This window comes from Harpia harpyja, chromosome Z (assembly GCF_026419915.1).
Source record: "Harpia harpyja isolate bHarHar1 chromosome Z, bHarHar1 primary haplotype, whole genome shotgun sequence".
Taxonomy (NCBI): domain Eukaryota; kingdom Metazoa; phylum Chordata; class Aves; order Accipitriformes; family Accipitridae; genus Harpia; species Harpia harpyja.
Window position 1 is genome coordinate 938,988 of NC_068969.1, and position 22,078 is coordinate 961,065.

The 22,078-nt window shown below is 48.7% G+C and overlaps 3 protein-coding genes across 8 annotated transcripts in view; all 3 read left to right on the plus strand.

Moving 5' to 3' along the window:
* The window catches only part of FAM120A (family with sequence similarity 120A), a 56,278-nt gene extending 49,609 nt beyond the window's left edge, over positions 1-6,669 (plus strand). For all 3 annotated transcript variants that reach the window (XM_052778324.1, XM_052778323.1, XM_052778322.1), the window contains 2 exons: positions 1,905-2,001; positions 4,771-6,669. In XM_052778324.1, the coding sequence (XP_052634284.1) occupies positions 1,905-2,001; positions 4,771-5,082 (409 nt within the window). In that variant the 3' untranslated portion in view covers positions 5,083-6,669. The remainder of the gene's footprint in view (positions 1-1,904; positions 2,002-4,770) is intronic.
* A 3,055-nt stretch (positions 6,670-9,724) lies between these two features.
* On the plus strand, positions 9,725-14,372 carry LOC128137841 (uncharacterized). 3 transcript variants are annotated; one of them, XM_052779063.1, is made up of 4 exons: positions 9,725-9,901; positions 11,011-11,338; positions 12,132-12,253; positions 13,895-14,372. In XM_052779063.1, exons 1-4 carry the CDS (start codon positions 9,818-9,820, stop codon positions 13,943-13,945), a joined length of 585 nt encoding a protein of 194 aa, XP_052635023.1. In that variant the 5' UTR covers positions 9,725-9,817; the 3' UTR covers positions 13,946-14,372. The 3 variants fall into 3 exon arrangements, with proteins under 3 accessions (XP_052635023.1, XP_052635024.1, XP_052635022.1); XM_052779064.1 differs by lacking the exon at positions 13,895-14,372 and having other exon boundaries at positions 9,725-10,291; positions 12,132-12,521; XM_052779062.1 differs by lacking the exon at positions 13,895-14,372 and having other exon boundaries at positions 12,132-12,521.
* A 5,735-nt stretch (positions 14,373-20,107) lies between these two features.
* The window catches only part of PHF2 (PHD finger protein 2), an 86,688-nt gene continuing 84,717 nt past the window's right edge, over positions 20,108-22,078 (plus strand). The window contains exon 1 of one of the 2 annotated variants that reach the window (XM_052776523.1): positions 20,108-20,375. In XM_052776523.1, the coding sequence (XP_052632483.1) occupies positions 20,278-20,375 (98 nt within the window). In that variant the 5' untranslated portion in view covers positions 20,108-20,277. The remainder of the gene's footprint in view (positions 20,376-22,078) is intronic. The other variant, XM_052776522.1, reaches the window with a different exon arrangement.

The following is a 22,078-nucleotide window of genomic DNA, read 5'->3' on the forward strand; positions in this document are numbered from 1 at the left end:
GGAGGTACTATCTTTGGGCAGTTAGGTTTGGGTGCAAGTTGTCACCTCAAAACAACAGGAAAACTGTCAATGCCAGATCTTCCTCTCGCCATCAGATCACAAATGATGTTAAATTCTTTACCTGTAGAGTTACTGGAATTGGTCAAAGAGGGCAAAACTACTGCAGGCAGCTTATCTGTTTGTTGTGTCAGTTGATACTAAAAATAAAACCTAGTAGGAAAACACAGTAATACTTGTGTTCTGTCTAAAGACAGGCATTTTAAAGATTGGGGTCCTTGTTGGCAAATGCTGTTTCTTACTAAAGAAGACTCCTAGGAAACTGCACAGTACATTGTCTGCAATTTATCACCTAGTCCTGCACACTTCTATTTCATTTTTTTTATCTGTTACAGCAGAGGGGATCATGTCAGGCTTGTTTACACCATTGTCTCGTGTCTTTGTGCAACGCCGAATTTGGATGTTGTTCTTATTGTGTAAAATTATACCACCTGCTTTTTATTGGCTTCAATCCCTCAATATATTTAGTGTGATTTTTCTGAGTAGGAGAAATCTTACTTGGGTACACTTTGACCTTGTAAAAAAATAGCAAATGGGATAGGTAAGCCCTGTTGAAATCTTTGGAAAGAATGCAGTGATAGTTACTCAAATATAAAACACAGCTCTTTGCTGTTGCTTTTAAATCCCAGTATTTAATTTCTTATTGCTCAATGTGGGAATTTGCAGTGTGTGTGAAAGGACTTGCATGGCACAGATCGGTTTCTCCACTGAGTCAGTTCAGCATAACTCAGTTTTTGCAGCACAGCAGCAGAGGAAGCAGGAGCACTACAGAAAAGCTTACCTCCTCTTCAGGTGGTTTTTTGTACAGCTCACAGAGACCTTGCTGGCATGTGGGAATTGTCAGGTATATGGAACATGAGATTCAGTTGAATGGCAGCTGTCATTTGTTGCCAGAATGGCAAACTGTGCAATTGCAGCCCATGCAGCTTAGAAACTGGGCTGGATGCAGGCCTGGACCTAAGCAGCACTTGGCTGCTCTGTGCCAGCTGTAGAGGGGTCAGTCTTCATGCTGGGACCTCCTGGTATTGGGGCAGTGGATTTGGAGGAAAAGTAGAGCAGTCACGTATTTCTAGTAGAGAAAACAGAAAGAATTTTTAGGTGAGAAGTAGTCCTTGACATAATGATTAGGAATTTGAGTTTCAGCAGTTGGTGGCATTAAAATAGTTTTAGCTGAGTGAAAGTTTGTTTTGATCTGATCTAATCTTTATTGAATCAAATCAAAAAGCCACCACCTGATGTGTCCTAGTTGGAAGCCTCCATTTGAAAGCATCCAAATTTGATAAATTGCTACACATCAGATATGACTGAAGCCTCCTTTTTTCCCCCAGGTTCTTAGATAATTTTGTATTCACCCGTCAAAACTGAAGCAATTTTGTATTTTGCCTTCCTTTCCTTTATCTGATTTTGTCTGTCTAGCATGTTTATCCGTGGGAAGTGTTATTAAATGGGAGAAATGGCCTTATAAATGGTTCAAATTGCTTGCATAATTTTTTAAGGTGAAAGTATTTTGAGCTCTGTTTTTAAAGCACTGTAAGGATAATTTGACACTTTGAAAATGTTTCTGCAAAGCTTGAAAGTACTCATTTATTGTTTCTCTAGAAGTGAAATACAGATATAGTCATTTTATTGCTACGAAAACAAAAGGTTTGTTAGGTTTCATACACTTGCAAGCAGTAGAACCCTGTAATTCTGAATTAGTTAGTCATACTGCTGCTTTAAAGAAACTTAAATTTTAGTCACTAGACAGTAAAGGTAGGAAAAAAATCTTCCAGCAAAATAAAATTTAAAGCAGTTTTAAACAAAGCTGATATGTATTTTTCTTTCTTCCTTTTCCTCAAAACTTACAGGCGTCCTAGAGGAGTTATTTCCACTCCAGTGATAAGAACTTTTGGAAGAGGCGGAAGGTACTATGGGAGAGGTTATAAAAGCCAGGGAGCAATTCAGGTAATAAAGCCATGTGCCTGACTTCAAAACACTCTAGTTTACAGACTAGTATGTATGGACTTCCAGACCAGCTAACACTGACAAGCACAACTTTAAAAGATAAGTGCTTCTTACAATGATCTTTCCTATGTGTTGAAGCTGTAAGCTGCACAACCACTGGCGGATGACAGGCTAGTGTTGCATCGCAATTGTAAGCAAACTTTGGTTATAAAGACAGACGTGGAAAAATGTATTTCGATGTGAAGGCTGTGCCTACACAGCTCTAACCAGCCGTGGGAGCAGAAGAAAAATTAGGAAAATGGGAGAAATACAAAGCTGAAACAAATTAGCTGTTCTGTTCCTGCCCCCACTCTTTCCCAGTTTCTTTTCTGGGACCACGGTCCGACCTCATGAAGAAAAATTAGTAGCAGTATAAGGATCTTTGCTGCTGCATGGCTCCAAATGTAAGAACTTACTCTAAATTTTTAGGAAGTAACAGACCAGTCTTCACCCCCACAAGCACACAGTTTCATTTTCGGTGACAACATATGAAGCGTCTGTGGATCATGGCTTTTGTCTTTTCCATGGATCCTTTAAATATATCTGAAGCAAACTGCTGTTTCATATTAAATGCCAATTGCTTTGGAGTTATGTTTTCTTCCCTTTTCCATTGTTCTTGCTGCTATGCAGTTTTGAATGTTGATGCAAGTCCCAGTGGTAATGGATGAATGGGTAGTAAATAGGTGGAAAGCTTTCACAATAAATACATCATATGGATGTGCAATTTGTCATGGAGACATTAGTATGTAAGAGTAGGGGGGTGTTTGCAGGTATCGGACAGTAAGAGAAGGAGTGTTCTCCAGTGGATAATGAAGCAACTATTAACTTCCAGTAAAGCTTGCTGTTTTCTAGGTGTAAAAATTCAAATACTTCTTTCTCGTTAAATTTCTGTGTCTGCAGATGATATATGTCTACAAATGTACCTATGTATTTGAAGCTTTACATCTTTTACTTTAAATAGAAAAGAAACCACTATGTTAATTATATAGTATCTAATTTCCAAATACCTTAACCTATGAAATAAAGGAAGTCCTGAAAAGGAGCTCCCAAATATTCCGGGTTTACTACAGGTTTACATCTGTAAATGTAGTTCAGATAGCACCTGTAGGTGGATGGTAGATAGTCTTGACAGACAGTCAGCAAGTTTGGGTATTCACATTTTTATTAATTATATGTAATTTGGATGGTAAATACTTGCGATCACAAGGATCTGGGTCTAAAATTGTGCCTGTGATAGGGAGAAGAAAGATAAATGGCATTTTCTATTGACTGGTCCTGAGTTCATTGGATTTTACGGTCATGAAGTCCCTATACCCTAGTATATGTTCCTTTTACAGGAAAAGAGAAAAGGTGAATTAAAATGCATGTGACAGGGAGAACTTGGAAAACTTAATGTATAACAAGCAGATTTTGATACCCAGTTAAGACTAACTGGCAACAGTGTACTTCCCTGTCTTACAAACCTGGGCAGTTAAGGAAAGAGTGCCCATTCAGGGCCACATTCAGACATGGGTATTTACACCAAGTAAGATCTTCCCTGCAGTGGCTTTATTGATACTCCTTATGAGGCGATATGAAGAAAGGCTGGAGGATCTGACTGAAACAAGCAATTTGTATTTATTAAACATAAGACATGCCTATTTTTTCACAAGGTGAGACCTTTCACTCTTGATCTGGAAAGAAACAGAAGCATGTGTTTAATCTAAAACTTAACACTTAGTAAAGCCTGTAAAGAAGTATATTTACACACGTGCTAAATATTCATTGTCCTCATATGCCAGTCATATACCTATGCAATGTTACTGCAGATTTTTTTATGGTTTTCTGAATAAGGTTTGTGATACTGATGCTAGAGAACAAGAGTTCTTACTCAACTGCAAAATCTTTCAGCAATTCAGAAAAGTACTAACCACACTGTTTCTAGTATGTAAAAATTCAGATTATTACACTATGAAACTGTTTGCTATTGTTTGAGGTGTATAAGATGTCCGTATCTTAAGTCATTTCTCAGTACTTGACTTTGTTAACAGCATGATAGATAATAAGTACATTGCTTCTTAGCAACCCAACCTACTTACTTTGTTTTGTTGTTTAAAGCCTATTATGTTTCTGGAACATTAAGATTCATTGTTGCAGATACTTAAAAACTGAATATACATTCTAATGCTGCATAAATCTGGTTTTTATTGCTATACTCAGTCTTGTAAGATTCTACTATATGCTTTTCATATGAAGTCACTTGCCTAATCTCAGAAGCATATAGACTAGTATAGATAATACTGCATGGTATTTTTGCACTTCTTTAAAAATTGTCTGAAAAAAGTTTTGGTTTGTATTTGAATAACATGTAATCATATCATTAAATTATAATGTATATGAACCAAGAAGCAGAGTTAAGCTGTATATTGATTCTCAGTTTTGGTGTTTCCAGATGTTTATGTAGCTCTTACATTGTGAAATAACTGAAGCATCAAAGTTAGAAAGGGCATTTTACCACAAGAACATCAGAAGGCATGGCTAGAAGGCACTCAGAAATACTGAAAATTCTTTCTCATCTGTGCTGTGCTGTTTATTTTGTATGCCACTTCTTATTTCAGCAGTACATAATACTCGGTATTCGCTTGTGATACTTCTGCACACTGCATGCTGCCTATTAATAGTGTTATTGTAACAGATTGTAAATATATAGCAGTGGTTCTTCAGTAATTTTCTTCTTTTTTTAAAAAATAGGGCAAACCTCCTTATGCTGCTTCAGCAGAAGAAGTAGCCAAAGAACTTAAGTCAAAATCAGAGGAATCTAAATCCTCAATTGTGTCTTCAGATGGATCCCTGGCTGAAAATGGAGTTGTGAATGAGGAAAAACCAGCTTCCCAGATGAATGGGAATACAGGAGACATCAGGGCTTCCAATCAGTCTGAAAGTGCCTTGAGTAATGACTCTAAAATGTGCAATACAAATCCTCACTTAAATGCACTAAATGCAGACAGTGTTTGCCATAAAGATGATACTCTTGAGGCCACTGTCTTAAAAAAAGAAGAGTAAACTTATTTTTTATAGAGGGTGAAGGATGTTGGGAAGGGTCAGGATTAGGAATATCTGGAAAGAAAGAGAGCCTACAGTTACGTACATTTTTTCCTTTCCGTAAGAGAAAAATGAGGACTTTGGAAATTCGGATCCCTCTTTGATGTCAGAGATTTAAACAACACATTTTTAGTTTTAACCAGTTGTAGTCAAAATGCTACAATAAAACAAAAAAGAAAGAGAATGAAGAGCATTTGACTCCCGCACTTAAAATGAAGTATACATAAAGTTTAAACTGGTTATGACAAAAGCTTGTAGTTTTGTTTTTTGAAATATAAAGAAAACAAATTTTGGCAGTCTTTAAGTATATATAGCTTAAAATATAATTTTTAGTACTTGGCACCATATGTATGCCATTATATTTGATTTTGCATTACTGTGTCACAATAAAGCTTTCTTTAAGGCTTTGATTTCATGATTATGGGGGGAAAAAGGCACAACCACAGTTTTTTCTTTCTTAAATTTCATCACCGTTGATGTGGTTCTTTTGTGTTAAAATGTGCAAACTATCGAAACTAAAAATTATAGAGTAATATTGCAGTTCTGCTGATTTTTAAATATACATCATACATACTTTACAAGCAAGTTAAATGGAGATAAACTTGAAATCATAGAAGATGCAAATGACCTTTCAAAATAAACACAATGTGTTCTGAAACTTTTTGTGACTAATACCATGCATCCGTGATCAATGAACTATGTGGTTTTGAATCAGACGTAGACCATTAGTACTACTATTTGAGCTAAACTTCTGCATGGTTCATAATTTTTAAAGTGTGTAGTTAATATTATGCATGTTATTGTCCTCTTTCTTCCATTCTTACAAGTACTGTGCCCATTTGCAAAACAAAAAGCTAATAATCAGTAATAGTCCTATAAAAGATGTTAACTATGTTTAGTCATTGACTGATCTTGCTCTAACCTTAAAATTTTGTGATTATTGACCTCTGTTGCATTTATTCTAAAACTTAAAAAAAAAAAAATTATCTAGCCGTTTTGAATATCAACGTTACCCTGGTGTACTCATTGCTGTATGCATTATTGTTCTCTGTTGCTGTTTTATGCCTTCATATTAGCAAATATGAAATTCTGTGAAAAACAAAAAAAAAAGCTTTGATCTTCAAAAAAAAAAGTACCCCCCTTCTGTAGCAGGAAACAAATGGCTTGTTCTTGAGAACTTTCCCATCAAGAATTTAGTATAAGCAAATATACCTGTATCATTTTGATGTTTTTGTTAGTGTTTCCAAACTTAATGTACTTCAAAATCAGAATCATTTCTTTATATTCGTTTTCATATAATTCTCCTGATGCTCTTCATCACACATTAGTGATCAGAAATGAGGTGTAATTCCCCATTCCCTGCCCGCAAGAGCTAAGTAGGTATCTTAATGTAAGTTGAAGGGAGTTCTGCCCCAACTCATGGATTGTGCAAGAATGAACTACTGTTGGGTTTGATTGGTTGTAGATGGATTGTGGTGTGGTGTATTTGAAGGCTATTGAATGCAACTTACAGTGCTTAATAAAAATCTTTATTCTTTTAGTATAAAATACTGTATGCCTTTTTTGTCAAATATTTTTTTAATTAACATGTTGTAAATAAAAGTTTTCCTATGCCCAAATAAAGTGATTGAGTTAGCAGACTACATGATGTCCTCCCAAAAGACGGAGAAGGAAAACGCAGCCTTTACACGCTGCCGCTGTTGGGTGATATCGCACTTGATTGGAGTAATGCTTTGTCCTTTTTATTTTATGCAGCTGCTTCAGATGTCCACGTTTAAATGCGAGATGGTTAATAAGATGCAAATAGGACAGAAATAACAGGGGCAGTTGTTTAAAGAAGAAAAAAGACCAACCCCGGGTGCTCGCAGGGCTTGAAACGCAAGGTGATCGACAATGCCTGTACCTCGGCTCCTCGTAGCTGAGAATAAATTATTCCATTATGCGGGAGTTCTCTACATCATGGATCATACTGACATACATGAGGAGTTATAAATTTATACCTTGGTTGATATCAGGAGAGCTTTTTTGTCTGGGCATGCCCTTATTGTCTGCTGTCTCTATCTGAATGTTCATCTGTTTACTCTACTGCCTGACACACATTGTTAAAAACAGGCTTGCCCTGAGCGTTTCTGATCGTGGGTTGTGTCTACATGAGTGGTGGTAACAGCTCTGCGCTCTGGGTGTAGATGCAGTTTATAGCTGCACAGCTGTGTTTTGTGCAAATGACGGCAGTCGGCCTTCCTCTCTCCTCCCGAAGTCAACAAGCTGGAGCGGAGCGGTTGTGCCGGTGTCACGGCAGCTGTCAGGGCCTCCTGCAGTTGAGCTCGGGTGGGATCGTGTCCCTTCCTACCCTGCACTCGCCCCACGTTAGAGCTTGTCTGTTATGGAAATACTGTCCAAGCTCTTGCTCTGGTGAAGGTTCAAGGCACCAACTGCCGTCTTTCCCAGCATAACCTGGTCACGGGCATCGAATAAACAATATCAACAAAAATAAACGTGTATGGGAGATTTCACCAATGTGCCACCTACTGCGAGTGTAATGACTTCACTCCTTTCCTCAATGTAACTGTGCAGGCAGAGTTTCTTCATGGGCAGCCGTAGTGTGACAAGCTATCCACACAAGTGTGACTAAAATTAGGATGTGGAAGTACAGAAAATTAACTAGTCCACTGGCCCAAACGTAAGGTGCTGCATTTACTTTTTCCAGAAATTATGGTGAAAAACTTTGGCTTGCGTGACTTAACGTCTGCTTGACCGGGAGCACTTATTTTCTTTGTGGCCCATTTAAACCCCTGCCATTGCCCCGGCGAGGCTGAAAGCTGGCTCCTTGGGCAGAAACTACGCTCAGGCGGGAGGACGAGCCTTCAGCTGTTGGTAGATGCTAGTGGAAGTAGTGGCAGGGACATCTTACAGGTACCAGAGCTCCCTGGTTCCCAGCCAGGGAACTTCAGTGTCAAGCCCAGAACCAGTGCTGGGTTTATTTTTTGCCCCCTGCAATGGGTTCGTGCAGTTCAGCAGCTGAGGATGCGGGAGGTGCAGCGGTGGGTGCTCGGGGACTGGGGGGAACTGGGCGATACTCTGTGAATCTGCATCCCTCGGAGGCAAGTGTGGGGCCGCCTGTCTTCCTTCCTGTCCTGAGTAGCTTCCTGCAGGAAATAAGATGCATTTCAAATTAATTTAGTCCTCTTCCAAAGACTTAAGCTGACTCTGTAATCGGTGATCCTGCGGAAGGACCAGGTATTGCCTGGGCTTGCTCCTGAACACCTTGCACACACGAGTTTATACATCAGGAAGTATGTTCTGTTACGCACTCTGTTACATGGACCTTTCTAATGTGCTAATTAAAATAATTAACATCTTTAATAATCTATTGCCTACGTGTAGACAGGTTGCCTGCATCTCCTGTAACAATACTGCGGACTGCTGTTGGACAGCAGCTCAGCCCGGCGTGTGGAGGTGTTGATGCTGCCGACTTGTACTTTACTGGTGGTCCCCTCCAGCTGCGTTCATCTCCGCTGCCAGTCCACGCTGGGATCGGGAAGCACGGGGGCTGCGGCGTGCCTGCTGTAGGTGGGGAATGGGCTGTTCAGCTTCTCGTGCGTTGCCCGGAGGTTTCCTGAGAGCCAGAAGAAGCTCTCAGGCACCGAGTGTGGAGGCTGAAGCCAGCTCCTTGCCGTGCAGCAGGTCTTTGCATCTAAGCAAGTGTCTGGAAGAGATGCCTAAGGGTGGAGGGGCTTGTTATATATAAAGGCCAAAGGTCTCTATGAGAAGTGAGCCTTTTTATTTATAAAGCGAAAACTGATACGAATAAAGATGATGGCTCTTGGACCTCTTGGCATGGAATAGAATAGAATGGAATGCACTAGAATAGAATAGACTATTTCAGTTGGAAGGGACCTGCAACGATCATTTAGTCCAACTGCCTGACCGCTTCACTTTTTGGCTGACCAAAAATTAAAACAAATGATTAAGGGCATTGTCCAAATGCCTCTTAGACACTGACAGGCTTGGGACATCAACCACCTCTCCAGGAAGCCTGTTCCAGGGTTTGACCAGCTTCTCGGTAAAGAAATGCTTCCTGTGTGACCAATATCTCATTATCCATCTCCAAGACAAGAGTTAAACTGGGAGAATCGGCCGTTTGGGAGGGGGTGTGTGGTCGCCATCCGTCCCACGCCAATGGGCTTAGCTGTCGGCTGAGGGCAGAGCCCTGCTCACTGCTCACTTGCAAGCAACAAGCAACTAAAACATCTACGCTCCTCCCTGGGCTAGCCTCGCTAATTGTTTAGCTGTGTTGTTAAGGACCAATAATGATCTGCGTGCGCCACAGTCAATCACTTTTAGTGCATTTTTTACATCCAGTCTTCAGCGAGTCCTTAAACGCAGGCAGGTGGGTAATTACTGACAGTGGAGACGATTCAGAGGCCAGGGGTTGTCCGTGCAGGGGGAGCCCAGCGCAGGGACCCCCCAGAGCGTTTTTCCTTCTCGGCTCTTGCACGTTAAGCGCAGCGTTGGTGTTGCGGACAGAGGAAAATGAGATTGAAGCGATCTGCTAGATGGTGAGTGGTCAAAGAGCCCCCTCCCACCCGCCGGGGATGGCGAGCAGCGCGGGTGAGGAAGCGCTGCGACCATTTTATTTCCTGTGCTCACGGTCGTGCTGTTTAAGGCAGTGGTTGCGTCGCTGGATGGCTGCGTCATGGGCCGGGGGGGCGTAAGCCTGCCTGAGAGGGCAGCAGCCGCTGCGCTACGTTCCCGATCCTCGTCAAAAAGTCTCGAAGGGGTGAGTTTTTCAGAGTTGTGGAAAGCCCTGCGACCAGGAGGGTCCTTGCAGCAGCAGACAGCTCCAGGGGCCGTTCCTGCGCCCGTCAGTAAAAGGTTCTGATGACCCCTGCGTGAGCAGGGTCCCTCACACCCGCGCGCAGGATGGAGCCCCGGCGCCCGGTCGCAGCGATGACGGGGAATGGGATAGTGCAGCCATCGCTCCTGTGCTGTGAAGAGATGAAAAGCGAGATCGTGGGCACGTTTTTCAATGCACTCAGTGCTTAAGAGCGTAATTATCCAGACCTGAGGCAGATTACAGCTCCCTCAGTGAAAGTCTGTATAATCCTTTTTATTGTGCCAAAAGCCCATAAAAGAACCAAAGCCGAGACCGGTCACGCTTAACCGCGGGGTAAGAGTGCGCCGGCGGGCGCGCGGTCCTGGGGCGAGGTGAGGTCTCCAGCGTCCGCTGCCCCTCTCCTGGGGAAGCCCAGTCCCCGCCGGGTACCGCTGTCCCCTGGGAGCCGGCAGGGTCGTGCCGTGGGTTGGAGTAGGGTGGTTCTCAATGTCCCACTGGTGTCCCCCATCCCCGAGACATCCAACCCACCTGTGGGCGAATGCCTTAACGGCAGCAGCTCTCCCGGGGGCGGTGTGAAGGGCCAGGGCCGCGCCAGCCGCGGGGATGCACCCCCGCGGCCACCTGAACCCTCGGGGTGAGTTTTGCAGGATTTAGTAGCCCCCATCTCTAACTGTGACTACTACAAATTAATAAAAAGAAAGGTAGTTTTGCACTAATCGTTACCTGAAAGACTGTTGTTTAAATCTGCTAGATAACTTCAACGAACCCAGTGGCAGTATCCACGCAGAGCAAGTGTGTAATTCCTTCTGCCTGCGGTTACAGCAGGTTTTGCTCTGCTCCCCTCTGGGCACTGCCCCGAGCCCGGGGGGTTTCTTTGTGGCCCGTTTTTCCTCCTTATCTGATGCGTTATGGGGACAACACCCTCCATTTCTCCGGGCCAGTGTGGGTGCCTGTGGCTGCTCCTGCAATCGCGCCCTCCAAACCTGGAGGGGCTGCGGGTCTCTCCCCCAGCGCTCGTCTGCTGCCTGATCCTCACTTGTGCCTCGTCCTAGACCTTGACCTGGACCACGAGCCCGTGCTCTGCTCGACCTGCCATGTCCTGGTCCAGCGCGCCACGGCAGGAGGGGATGCAGCAGCAGGAGGGGATGCGGCGGCCGGAGGGGATGCGGCGGCAGGAGGGGATGCGGCGGCAGCAGGACGCGGAGGATGCAGCGTGTGTCAGCGCGGCCCAGCTGAGGGCAAACCCATGGCCCCTGCATCAGCCCAGAGGCCCCGTCCTGAGTTTTGCCCTGAGACTCCTCTCCTTGGACCAGGCAGAGAAGAGCAAGCGGCTCCAGAGCCCTTCCCCGGGGGCTTTGCTTTCTGATGGCAAAGCAGCAGGTAAGAGCAAATACTGGGTTTTTTTCATTTAATACCCAAGTAAAGGATGCTAATGCGATGGGGAATTCAGGGGTTTGGGCAGGAAAAGGCGTATTTCTGAAAGTACTATGGGATTGTAATCTGTCCTTGGTTTGGCATTTAGGTCTGGGGGCTCATCGGTATATTTTGTGAGATAAATGACCGAAGGTGTGCCCTGGCTTCTGGTTGAAATTGCAACTGTTCGTACATGACTATGCGAACTAATACAGCAATTTAAAATTAAAACACAAGTGAAGGATGAAAACAAAAATATTAAGTAAAAGTTGGGCAAGGTCCTACAGAAAGCAGGAACGTCATGAAGTACTGACAATGTTCAGCTTAATTCATAGTGCTCCTATTACAGTATTTGTAATAAAACATAGCATTTAGTGACCTGCTGTCAGACGTATTAAATATCTGCCGGGTGCAGCTGGTGAGCGCAAAGGACGAAGGATGTGGGCGAAGAGCTAAACCGGGGGGGTTGGGATGGAGAGGACCGAGGACCTGTGCGACTGCCGCTGCGGGGACGGGGCAGGAGCAGAGGACCGGCTGGCAGGATGCCGAGGGGCTGCTGGCGGCTGGCGTTGGAGCCAGGCAGCTCCCGGGGGTGCCAGCCCAAAGGCACAGCACCCGGGGGGGCCTGGAGCCTCCCAGAGGGGACGAGGGCGAGGACGAGGACAGAAAGCCCGGCCCATGGGTCAGGCTGGGCGAGCTCGCTTGCTGCTGCCGGCCTGGAGGTACGCAGATCGTGCTTGGTTGTCGTCTGCCCTTTCAGGTGATGCATCGAGGTTGCGTCTCGGCGTGAAGTCTCAGAGGGTCTGCGGTCAGCGGCGGATTTTGCCAGTCGTTTCAGGCCGGCAGCACCTTCCCGCAAAGCTCCAAGCAGCGTGTCCCCAGGTGTCATTTCCAGTAAACGTCATCAACGCAAACGTCCTTTGGCTTTGTGTCTGTCAGTCACGTCCGTCTAACATTTAATTCTGCTTTATTTATACTCTGTCTTCTAACAGGCTCTCAGCAAATCCAAAGAGAAAAGTTATAAACACTCTGAAACTCTCTTTTACTTGGTAAACTTCTGGCTGCTTTGGCTTTGTAAAAAATGAGCTTCCTGATCCCTAATAAAACACAGCGGGGAGAGGCGAAATAAATGTGAATTAGGCTGATGACAGCGATGAGCTCGTGCGCATCTTCCTCCTTTACGAAGTTTCAGACTAGAAAATGCTTACGGTTGCACTCGGACTATGGTGTGTCAGAGATGGAGACAGAAGGAAGCTCCCAGCATGGCAGCGTGCTCTGGGTGAAAAATAACAAAAATCGAGTCTGACTGCCAAGTTATGAAACCTTGTTTATAAATGGTTTAAATGTTTATAAAAAACATTTTGCATGAGGCTCCACAGTGGCCGCATAACTTGAGTAACCGTGGCCAAAATCCTTTTTTAAATAGCATTTTTTGAAAGCTGTTGCCCGGGTTGGCAGACTGCATAGGCTGGGGAGAGCCATGGCGGCCGAGCCAGCAACGATGCTCCTGTGCCCAGAGCTGTGGAGCGAGCCTGAGAGGAGCCTGGTATTTGCCCCCCCCAGAACACGCCTTTTTCCCCCAAAATGTGGCAACTGGGTACTGATTTCCAGAGATTGCAGCTGAATCCTTTCTAATAGTTTTTCTACTTGCTGCATCTCAGCCCTCGTACCCAGTCGGTGACTCCTGGTCTTATGATGGCAGCGATGAGCAGTCTGGCTGGCCTCACTCCAAGAACCAACCGTAAGAGAAAGGATTACTAAACCACATTTTAGTAAATACCAACATATTTTTCCCTTCTTCCTGCCTTTCAGTTCTTTTTCTCTGCAGCACTGCCTGGGGACTTTGATCTGGTTTTAACTTTGCATCGGTGCTGGTGTGTTCAGGCTGTTGCTCCTGGGGGCTCAGGCGTGGCTGGGGGGGCTCGGGCATGGTTTGGGGGCTCAGACGCACCACGCAGCAGGTGAAGCGAGGCCTTTGCAGGGAAGGAGCGGAGGGGATCGCCGCTGCTCTCCCCCAGCAGATGAGTTTTGAGGGAGATCTCCTTGTTGGCGCTGCTGCCACCGCCGCGGAGCTCCTGCTGCCCGGGGAAACGCCGCAGCCCCTCTCGCTGCCTGGTCTCACTGGTGGCGGAGGGTATTGTGGTTTGCTGGGGGTTATTGTAGCTGCTAATCTGGATTTACCGCTGCTGTGTGCTGCCAAACTTGGCTGTTGCTATAGAAAACAGAAGAGTTTAACCAGGACTTAAGAAAGAGGCAATAACTGGGGATGGCATGAGAGGGATGTGCTGGAATATCACGTCTTGGGGGGTTTATTTTTTTAATGTAAATGAATGTGAATACCGGTGCTACATTTGCTCGCAAAGCCTGAAGAGGGCTGCCAAGCCTAACCCGATTGTGCTTGATGGGGAGGAGCTGGTGGTAACGGTCAGCAATGAAGTCAGGAGAGTGGAACATGTGTACATCTTCCTTTTTTTTTTTTTTTTTTTTTCCCCCCCCACAACTTCTATCAAAACATTTCCTAAGCACCGGAGATCTTCTAGTACGTATGAAACTCAGACGCTGAGCAAACGATGAGGATCGTATAATACCTGTGCTGGGAAACAGCATAACTCTTGGAGCACATATGCAAACTCAGGAGCACCTCGTTCGAAGTCAAGCTGATTCGATAATGTCCTTGCACCGAAGGGCTCCGAGCGCTGCAGCCGTGGGTGCCACACGGGTGCTGGTTTCTGCGATTACAAGTGATTCTCAGGGTGTGAGCGGTCCCCCCCTTGATGCCACCCAATGCAGGCGACTTGGGCTGATGCAGGTTAAGGAGAGCAAGGGCTGGACCCCGCCGGCGAGGCTGAGGGTCTCCGCAGAGCTCCCTCCACGCCAGCCCGGCGCGGTGATGGTCGCGCAGGGATGACCCCAGAAATAACAGCGGTCCCATCAAACCACTCGGCGCTCCCTAACCGCGGGCCGCGATGCAAACCAGGAGCCATCCCAGCCAAGCCATGGGGCACCCCCGGGCGACCCCGAGGCTGCGGGTGGCCGTGGCCTCGCCAGGGGCTGAGCCGGGCTGCCGGCTCCCAGGCGTGCCCCGTGCCCCCCCTCTGTGCCAGCCCTTGTCTTCTGCTCCCTGCTGCTTGCTTCAGCATTGTGCAAACCTCCTGCTATCCTACTCCTGCCTTATTTTTGCTCTTCCTGCCCTTTTAACTCCTTGGGTGCAGCTGGGAGGCGTACGGAGGTTTGGCTTTTTTCCCCAGCACGGAAGGCATGGGGCACTCCTTGGGTCCATTTTTTTTTAATATTTTATTTAAGTTATTCCCCCGAAGGTTACATTCAATGAAGAACGGCACGCGTAACACGAACGGTGAGTGAAAAGACACAGCCAGCACGATACTTCCCGCCACGTGAGCTTTGAACTTCGGGACCACATTTAATGGAAATATTTCTGCTGCTGAAACAAGTGTTTGCTCCTGTCGCTGAGCTTGGTAAAATGTGACAGCCGCTTCACTGCTTTACACCCTGCTGTAAACTACCGGCGAAAACCACTTCAAAAATATTTCTGTACCCAATGTTCATTAAATCGTGGGAGGCTTTGGTTGCCAGGTCTTGGCAATATCACGCCCAGCCGCAGTGCTCGGCCATAAACCACGCTGGCTTTGCTCAGCCAGGGCTTCCTGCGCAAAGCACCTGCCGACGCTGCTGCCACCGACCCAAAAGGCTGCAGGGCATGGTCTGGGAGATGCTGCGAGGCCTCCTAAGACTTTAATACAGGACTGTTTAATTGCCCACACAGCTGCGGAACAAATAATGCATCACATGTTTTCAATATTAAATGCGACATTAATGTTTTCGACTCGGACCCGTTTGCGCTCTTCCTTTAATTGCTTGCTCAGGTGTAGTGAACTAGGAGTGAGGAGCATCTCTGGGCTCATCCACGCACTGTGAGGAAGTGTTTTTTCCACTGCCATAACACGAAGAAGTGCAGACATCTTGTTCTTTGTCCTCTTTTCCCCCAAATAAATACAGAAATATAATGACAAAGACGTACCATAAAGAAACTATGAGTCCACGAGCAGAGAGGAGGACTTCTGGCCTGCTTGCTTACCTCGAACAGTTACCCTGCCTGATATCCACCAAGCAGACCTGGTGCCCAGGCGGAGTTACTGACGTTGCTTTCTACTGCGCTGCTGGCTGCTTCCCAAGGGCAGGCTCCCGCCCTGTGCGCCTGCCTCTTCCCATGCCTCCTCGCCACGCGTGTCCCTGAGGCTACGGCACAGCAGTACGGAGGGGGTACTGTGAATTTTCTGAGTTACTACAATTGTTTTCCCTAAAAAATAACATAATATAATATAATATCTGAAAATTTAAACTCTTACAAGAAAGACTGATACATTTTTTTTGGCACCTGATAGGATGGCCAAAGTTCAGATTTTTGTCTGTGTACCCTTTACAGATTCTGATGACCAACAATAAATACAAAATTTCAATGTCAGTATGACACTGACGCCCAATGAAGTAACTTCTCCATGTGGAGATAGTGCGTGACATTGGCTTGCATGCCAAAATATAAGGCAAGAAAGAAGTGTTTAAGTGAGAAAGTGCATATATGGCCTGATAAATGCAAACTGCATTAAGAGTTATGAATACAAAATAAATTCTTTAACTAGGTCTTTAAACTTATTTGCTACATGAAAGGCCCTTTTAAACCAGTCTCCTTTTATGACTTTAACCATTTTAAATTAAAAATGCTGTTTACATCCTCGAATGCCTTGCTTCAAACTGCACGTCTCATTATTCCTCCTGATTTGGGTATTTCGTTACAGCATTTGAACTACCACTTCTGTGTATTTACTGTAGAGTTCCCTGTAGGACAGCCATGGGCTGATGGGTGCTGCTTGCCCGTTCGTGCCAACCGAAATAGGACCAAAATAGGACAGTACGGTGTGGCGTGAGATCGAACCAGCTACTGCAATTGGGAAATCTGGTGTCAGAGGGGAAAACTGGAAGGGACGTATGCTGTCACCCGCTCACCCCTCTCTTGCTGCAGCAGCTCAGTGATCCCTGTTGTTTCAAGCTTGGTTTCATAGATACCTTCTTTGCAACCATTTACTTAAAGAGTAGATAGATATGGTCAAGTGGAAAAAAGATAACTTGGTTTACTTCTCTACAGTAGCATGGAAATAACCATGGGGACGACGTGTCTAAAGCTACAGGGCATCATAAAACGGAAGGACCTCGCATATACCACCACAGAGGACATCTATAGGAAGAACACTACAAAACGGTAAGAAAAACTAGGAAGGTCAAAAAATGATAGCAATCCTTCCCTCTGTGCTGATGACCAAGCCTGAGCCCTTTCTGAGCACCACACCAGACGTGGGACCGCAGAGCTCAGCATTGTGAGCCGTCACTGTTCAAACTGAAGGAGCAGATGGAGGCTCATCCAAAGTGCCTGCTTCACAATGTCACCGTCGGTGAGATTTCTGCTCCCGGGTCATTTAAATACTCCTGAAAAATCCCATCCTCTCCCATGAGCTCCAAGATAGCAGCAGATCTCTCCGTGTGATGCAGCCCCTGGACTCCTAGCATCCAACTGCTTACTGCCCACAAGGTCTGCGACCACCACACAGATATTTTCTGGGTATATCTGTTTGGCCCTATGCTGCTCATTTTTTTTTTCCTATCGGTTTAAAAGTACATATTAAAAACTCGCTTCAAAATTTCAAAAAAGTTAATTCAATGATCAAATTATGTTTTGCTGAGGCATCTCAGCATAGCTCCGCCACTCACTCCTCCCTGCCCCAGAGCAGCCAAGCACCCTCCTTGCATGGCTTCTAGATCGAAATACTCATGGAGAAGTCAGGACAATGAGACAACCTCACCAATTAGTTTCTTTATCTGCTAATCCCTGGCAAAACAATTAGTAAGATGCCCGAGTTACCAGAACAGAGCCGTCGAGTGTCCCATAATTCAATTCTGTGCAGCACCAGCAATGTCGGCTCTAAGCATCTTCCAGCACAACTTAAGATAATCCAACTGACTTTCCAGAGAAAAGGAGTAAAAATACTGACACTGCGAGCACAGCTCTGCTGCTGGATATAACCATCACCCGAGGAGCAGCGCGGGACAGCTGAGGAGCCTTAAACTGCTCCAGCCCCTTTTGCAGAGGAGTGTCTGGCTGCACCCTTGTACATCCCAGCTGCCCTTTGTTGTGGTCACCAAAATCCCCGTGGCATTACGAGGGTTTAGCTCACCAGCGGCTGCAGTGGAGACATGCTGACACTAGAATTTCGGGCGGTGCTTTGGAAATGGGGCTGCTTTCATGGAGATGCTCGCGGGACTTAAGGAAAGGCAACGAGGATGTAATTTTTCACAGGTTGTGCGGGCTTGGCGTGAGCAAAGCCCATAAAACAACTGGGAAAGGGAGACGAGCACAGAACCTGGTGTGATGAGCTGCTACGCTTGCAAGTGCTTCCGTGCTCCTTAAAAATTAAAATACTGGTTTTACAAAAGGAAGAAGGCACTCCAGCATGCATTTTGGGTGTGCAGAGGCACGAAGCCCAATTTCCCCACAGCTGTCCAGTACCAAAGGGCATCAAAATCGCAGAATGCTCTGCTTAAACCCTGAGCTGAGAGGTGCTGGTAGAGGCACTTGGCATTGCCGAGCAGCGAACGGACTCTGTAAAGGTGGGTGCATCTCTCGTGATGGTTCCCAAGCCTCTCCTCCTCACGCTGCCTTACTCCCTGGACTTGCTCTTCTACTTTCTGGTTGAAGCTCCGAGCGATTAAAATCACGATAGAACAATTTAAACTTAAAAGAGGTCTGATTTTTAGAGGGCAGATACTTATGCCGCTCAGTGCGATGAAGAAAATAGGCCCCTTTGTGCGTCTCGAGACATTCAAAACATGTCATTCAAAACAACTGAGTCACGATTTAAAATGCAGGCCTATAATCTTCCCCCCCACATTACCACACCTTGAGCTATGTCAGAAATTTAATTTCAATCTCACAAACACCCATGGTGGACCAGAGCGTGCCATTTCTGAGGGTAGTTCAAAGGCACCTCTGCACGAACACCGGCTGAAAGTCATTTCTGTGGCATGTAAATTCAGTGGGCAAGGCAAGCAATTTTGACAGTCCCTCTTCCGTTGTCCTAGGCAGGTTCTGCCTATACTGACAATGTATATCTCTGTAGAAAAAACTAGAACTGAAGTCATTTGGCCCCTTGAATTGCCCTTGTCCTCCACAGGTGATTTCTGAGGATTTTTGCAGACTGATGAAAAAAGGCAGAGAAATGTCCGTTTTTTTTCTTTTTGCTCTAAGATAAATAGAAGATTTTTTTTTTTCCCCCTCTCAAATGAGATGGATTCAAGATGCTGAATCCATCATATCCAGAATTAAAATCCCACCTCAGTTGGGATTCCCTTTGTGAGTACTTTATAGGAAGCTCTCGCGCTTCTCAGGGAAGCGTGCCAGCGGCTATCGAACACTCTTGGGACACAGATCCCCCCAAAATGCCCCACAGTACGATCGTTTTAACCACCTTCAGTCTCGGCACTGAGGGGGAGTGAGGTTCTGCGTCCTCAATCTCGGTTCAAGCTTGAGGGTTCCTCTTTTGCCTTCGCCGCCGCCGCCGCTGACCCATCTCCGTCTGAGAGGAAGCCGGTGTCTGTGGGGATGTGCAGTCTTGGGCTACGCAGATGTGTTATGTGTCAAAAGTGGCCTCCCCAGCACATACCCAGCACCGTCCCGCTTCGATTTGGTCCTTCATGGGCACGATGGATTTATTTTCATCTCTTTGGTGTAGCAGCCCTACTTGCAACGGTGAAAGGGCTGCCGCGGGCGGAGGTGGGTAACTTCAAAAGCGGCAATACAATTCTACCAACTAAAAAGAAGGTCATTTTTTTTTTCTTTCTTAACGCAAATCAACCCCCGTGCACGTTTACGGGCCCTAACCCGCCATCACCACCCAGACACCAGACCATCAGGGCGTTATTTCTGCGGCACGATACTTACAGCTACTTTTAAGCGTGCCCGCTCCGCGATGGCTTGGTGTTAAAAGAGGGCTTTTGTGCTTCCCTCTTGCCGACACACATTCAGCATCACCCCGCGCTGTATCTGCGCGGAGGGGGGGAGCGCAAGCACCGCGACCCCCGCGGGGTGCCCCCCCCGCCCCGCTGCCGGACCCCATCCCCCGAGGTTGGGGGGGGGACACGGGACAGAGCCGCGCCCGGGCCGCTTTCTTTAAAAAACTCCCTCCTGGCAGCCAGGGGGTACACCCCCCCCCCCCCCAGCCCCCCAAAAGCCCCCCGCGCCCGCCGCCGCCAGCGCTCACCCTCCCCGCCGGCCGCTCCGCCGAGCCCCGCCGCCGCCCGCCCCGGCCCCGGCCCCAGCCCCGGCAGAGGAAATATTGCAATGTTGCAAGCTGACGTAAGGACATTACAAGGAAAGGGCTACATTTCGGAGTGTTTATGAAAAGCCTCGGTACTGTACTGTCACCAGGGGGCACGCAATAGAATGCATTTCGCCAAACATTTTGAATAATAATCATTTAACAACAACAACAACAAAAAAAAGCCCCAGTCCGGTCGGCGCTCGCAGAGCCGAAGGAACCATGCAGCCAAACTTTGGGAAGCCCTTTATTATTTTTCTGACATTGCTCGCCCGCCCTTGAGGAGCCGTAATTGCATTATCTGATTTTTTTTCTTTTTTTTTTTTTCCCTCCTCCCCCCCCCCCTTTTTTTTTTTTTCTTTTCTCCCTTCTCCCTTCTCCCCCACCCCGTCTCCTCGACATTGCAAATTCGCTGGCGTTTCGGCAGGAGCAGCAGCCGAAGCGACCCCGCGGCAGGAGCCGCCGCCAGCCCCGCTCGCTCCGCTCCTCCGGGCGTCCAGCCTTGTTTTGAAGGGAGCTAACATGGCGACGGTGCCCGTCTATTGCATCTGTAGGCTGCCCTACGACGTAACCCGCTTCATGATCGAGTGCGATGCCTGCAAGGACTGGTTTCACGGCAGGTAACACAAAGAGATCGGGCCTTTCCCCCCCTTTCGCCGCGGTCCCGCCGCCTTTCGCCGCCTTTTCTCCGCCGGGCAGCGCGGGCAGAGGCGCTGCCGGAGCCGCCGCCGTGTGCAGTTTTCCAACAGGCCTTTTTGGAGAGGAGGAGGAGGAGGAGCCACTCTGCCCCCGTCTCTCGCTCGCTCTCTCCCCGTTGTATTTTTGTGTGTGTGTGTGTGTTTTGTTTTGTAAATTTTGCTGGGTTCCCCGCACAAAGCTTCCCCCCCCCCCCCCCCCATCCCCGGGGCTCCGGTGTCACCGGTGTGTGTGTGTGGGGGGGGGGGGGCCATTGTGCTTTCCTCGGGGAGGGGATCGTTCCCGCCGGCCGGCTGGGCGATGGCCGGGCGGGCGGGCGGCGCGGCGGCGGGCTCTTACGGCCGGGATGTCGTGCGTCCCGCGCCGCCCTCCCCTCGGCTCCACACCGCTTCCCTCACGGAGACGGGGCCCGGGGCGGCGGAGGGGGGGGGGGGGGGGGGGCCCAGCCGCGGCACGCCCGGGGCGGGCAGGGGGGAGCGGGGGGCCGCGGCGGCGGAAGACGGGGCTCCGCCGCCCTGTCAGCGGGCTCCGGCGCCTGGCGCGGCGGGCCGGGCCGGGCCGGCCTCCCGGCCGGGGAGGATTCCGGGCACCCCCCCCCCCCCCGCCGCTCCCTCCCCGGTCCTCCGCGGCTCCCCGGGGCGGCGGGAGCGGGGGGGGGGGGGGGGGCAGCCGGGGTGTTTCCCGGCTGACAGGGCTACCGTCGCCGCGCAACAGCCCTGCGGTTTAACCCTTGGCGGGCCGAGGGCCGAGGGGAGCGCGGCGGGGCCCAAGCTCCGCGCCCGGCCCTGGCGGAGGGGCGGCGGGCGAGGGGAAGCCCCTCCGCGGCGGGAGCCGGGCGGGGCGGGAGCGCGCCTTGCCCTGAGGCGGGGAGGGCCGGGCGGGGAAGACCCCGCTCTCCCAGAGCCCGCCCCTGAGCCCGGTGCGGGGGCACCCCCGCCCCGCGGCGGGGAGGGTTGGGGGGGGGGGCGGCTGCCCCGACGACCACCACCGCCGCGGGCCGGCCCTGCTGCCGCCGCCGAAGCGCCCGAGGCCGGGGCCTGCCGTAGCGGCGGCGGCCGCCGGGCGGGGGGAAGCGGCGGCGGCGGCGGGGGAGTCGGAGCGGGGCGGGCCGGGGCGGAGGACTCTTCGTTTCGGTTCGTTTCTCCCCGAGCCGTCCTCACGGAGCGGCGGCGCGGCAGACAATGGGCGGGTGGCCGCGCTGGAGTTAGGGCGGCCGGGCGCAACTTCAGGAGCACGTATTGTTATTTTCTTCCTCTGTGAGGAACGGGGAAGTTGGTGACGGGAAGGCCGAGAACCTTCAAATTCACCCAAGCGCCCGGGAAGCGGCTTCAGCACCGTCCCGCGGGCAGGCGGCCGGGTCCCGGGCGGCCGCGGCGGGGGCGAAGGGGAGGGTGCCGCGTCCCGAGCGGCTCGGCGGGGGCTGCCCTCCAGCCGAGAATGGGGAGAGGATGGAGGAGCGGGGGTCTCTGGGGGGCTGTCAGCCCCGGGGGGGTTCGCAGAATAAGCGACCAGACGCGTACCGCACCTGCGAGACCCTCGGCTGGCCGGGGCTGTGGGACGGGCGGTACCGGGGGGTCCCCGTGGCGGAGGGGAAGGGGGAAGAGGAGGGCAGCAGCCGCGGCGCGGG

Bases quoted from the DNA above. Each gene is read 5' to 3' on its own strand.
- LOC128137841 (XM_052779062.1), top strand. From the start codon at position 9,818: ATGGGCCGGGGGGGCGTAAGCCTGCCTGAGAGGGCAGCAGCCGCTGCG. The intron at 9,902-11,010 runs GTGAGTTTTTCA...GCCTCGTCCTAG, and splicing joins CGTCAAAAAGTCTCGAAGGG to ACCTTGACCTGGACCACGAG. The intron at 11,339-12,131 runs GTAAGAGCAAAT...CTGCCCTTTCAG, and splicing joins TTCTGATGGCAAAGCAGCAG to GTGATGCATCGAGGTTGCGT.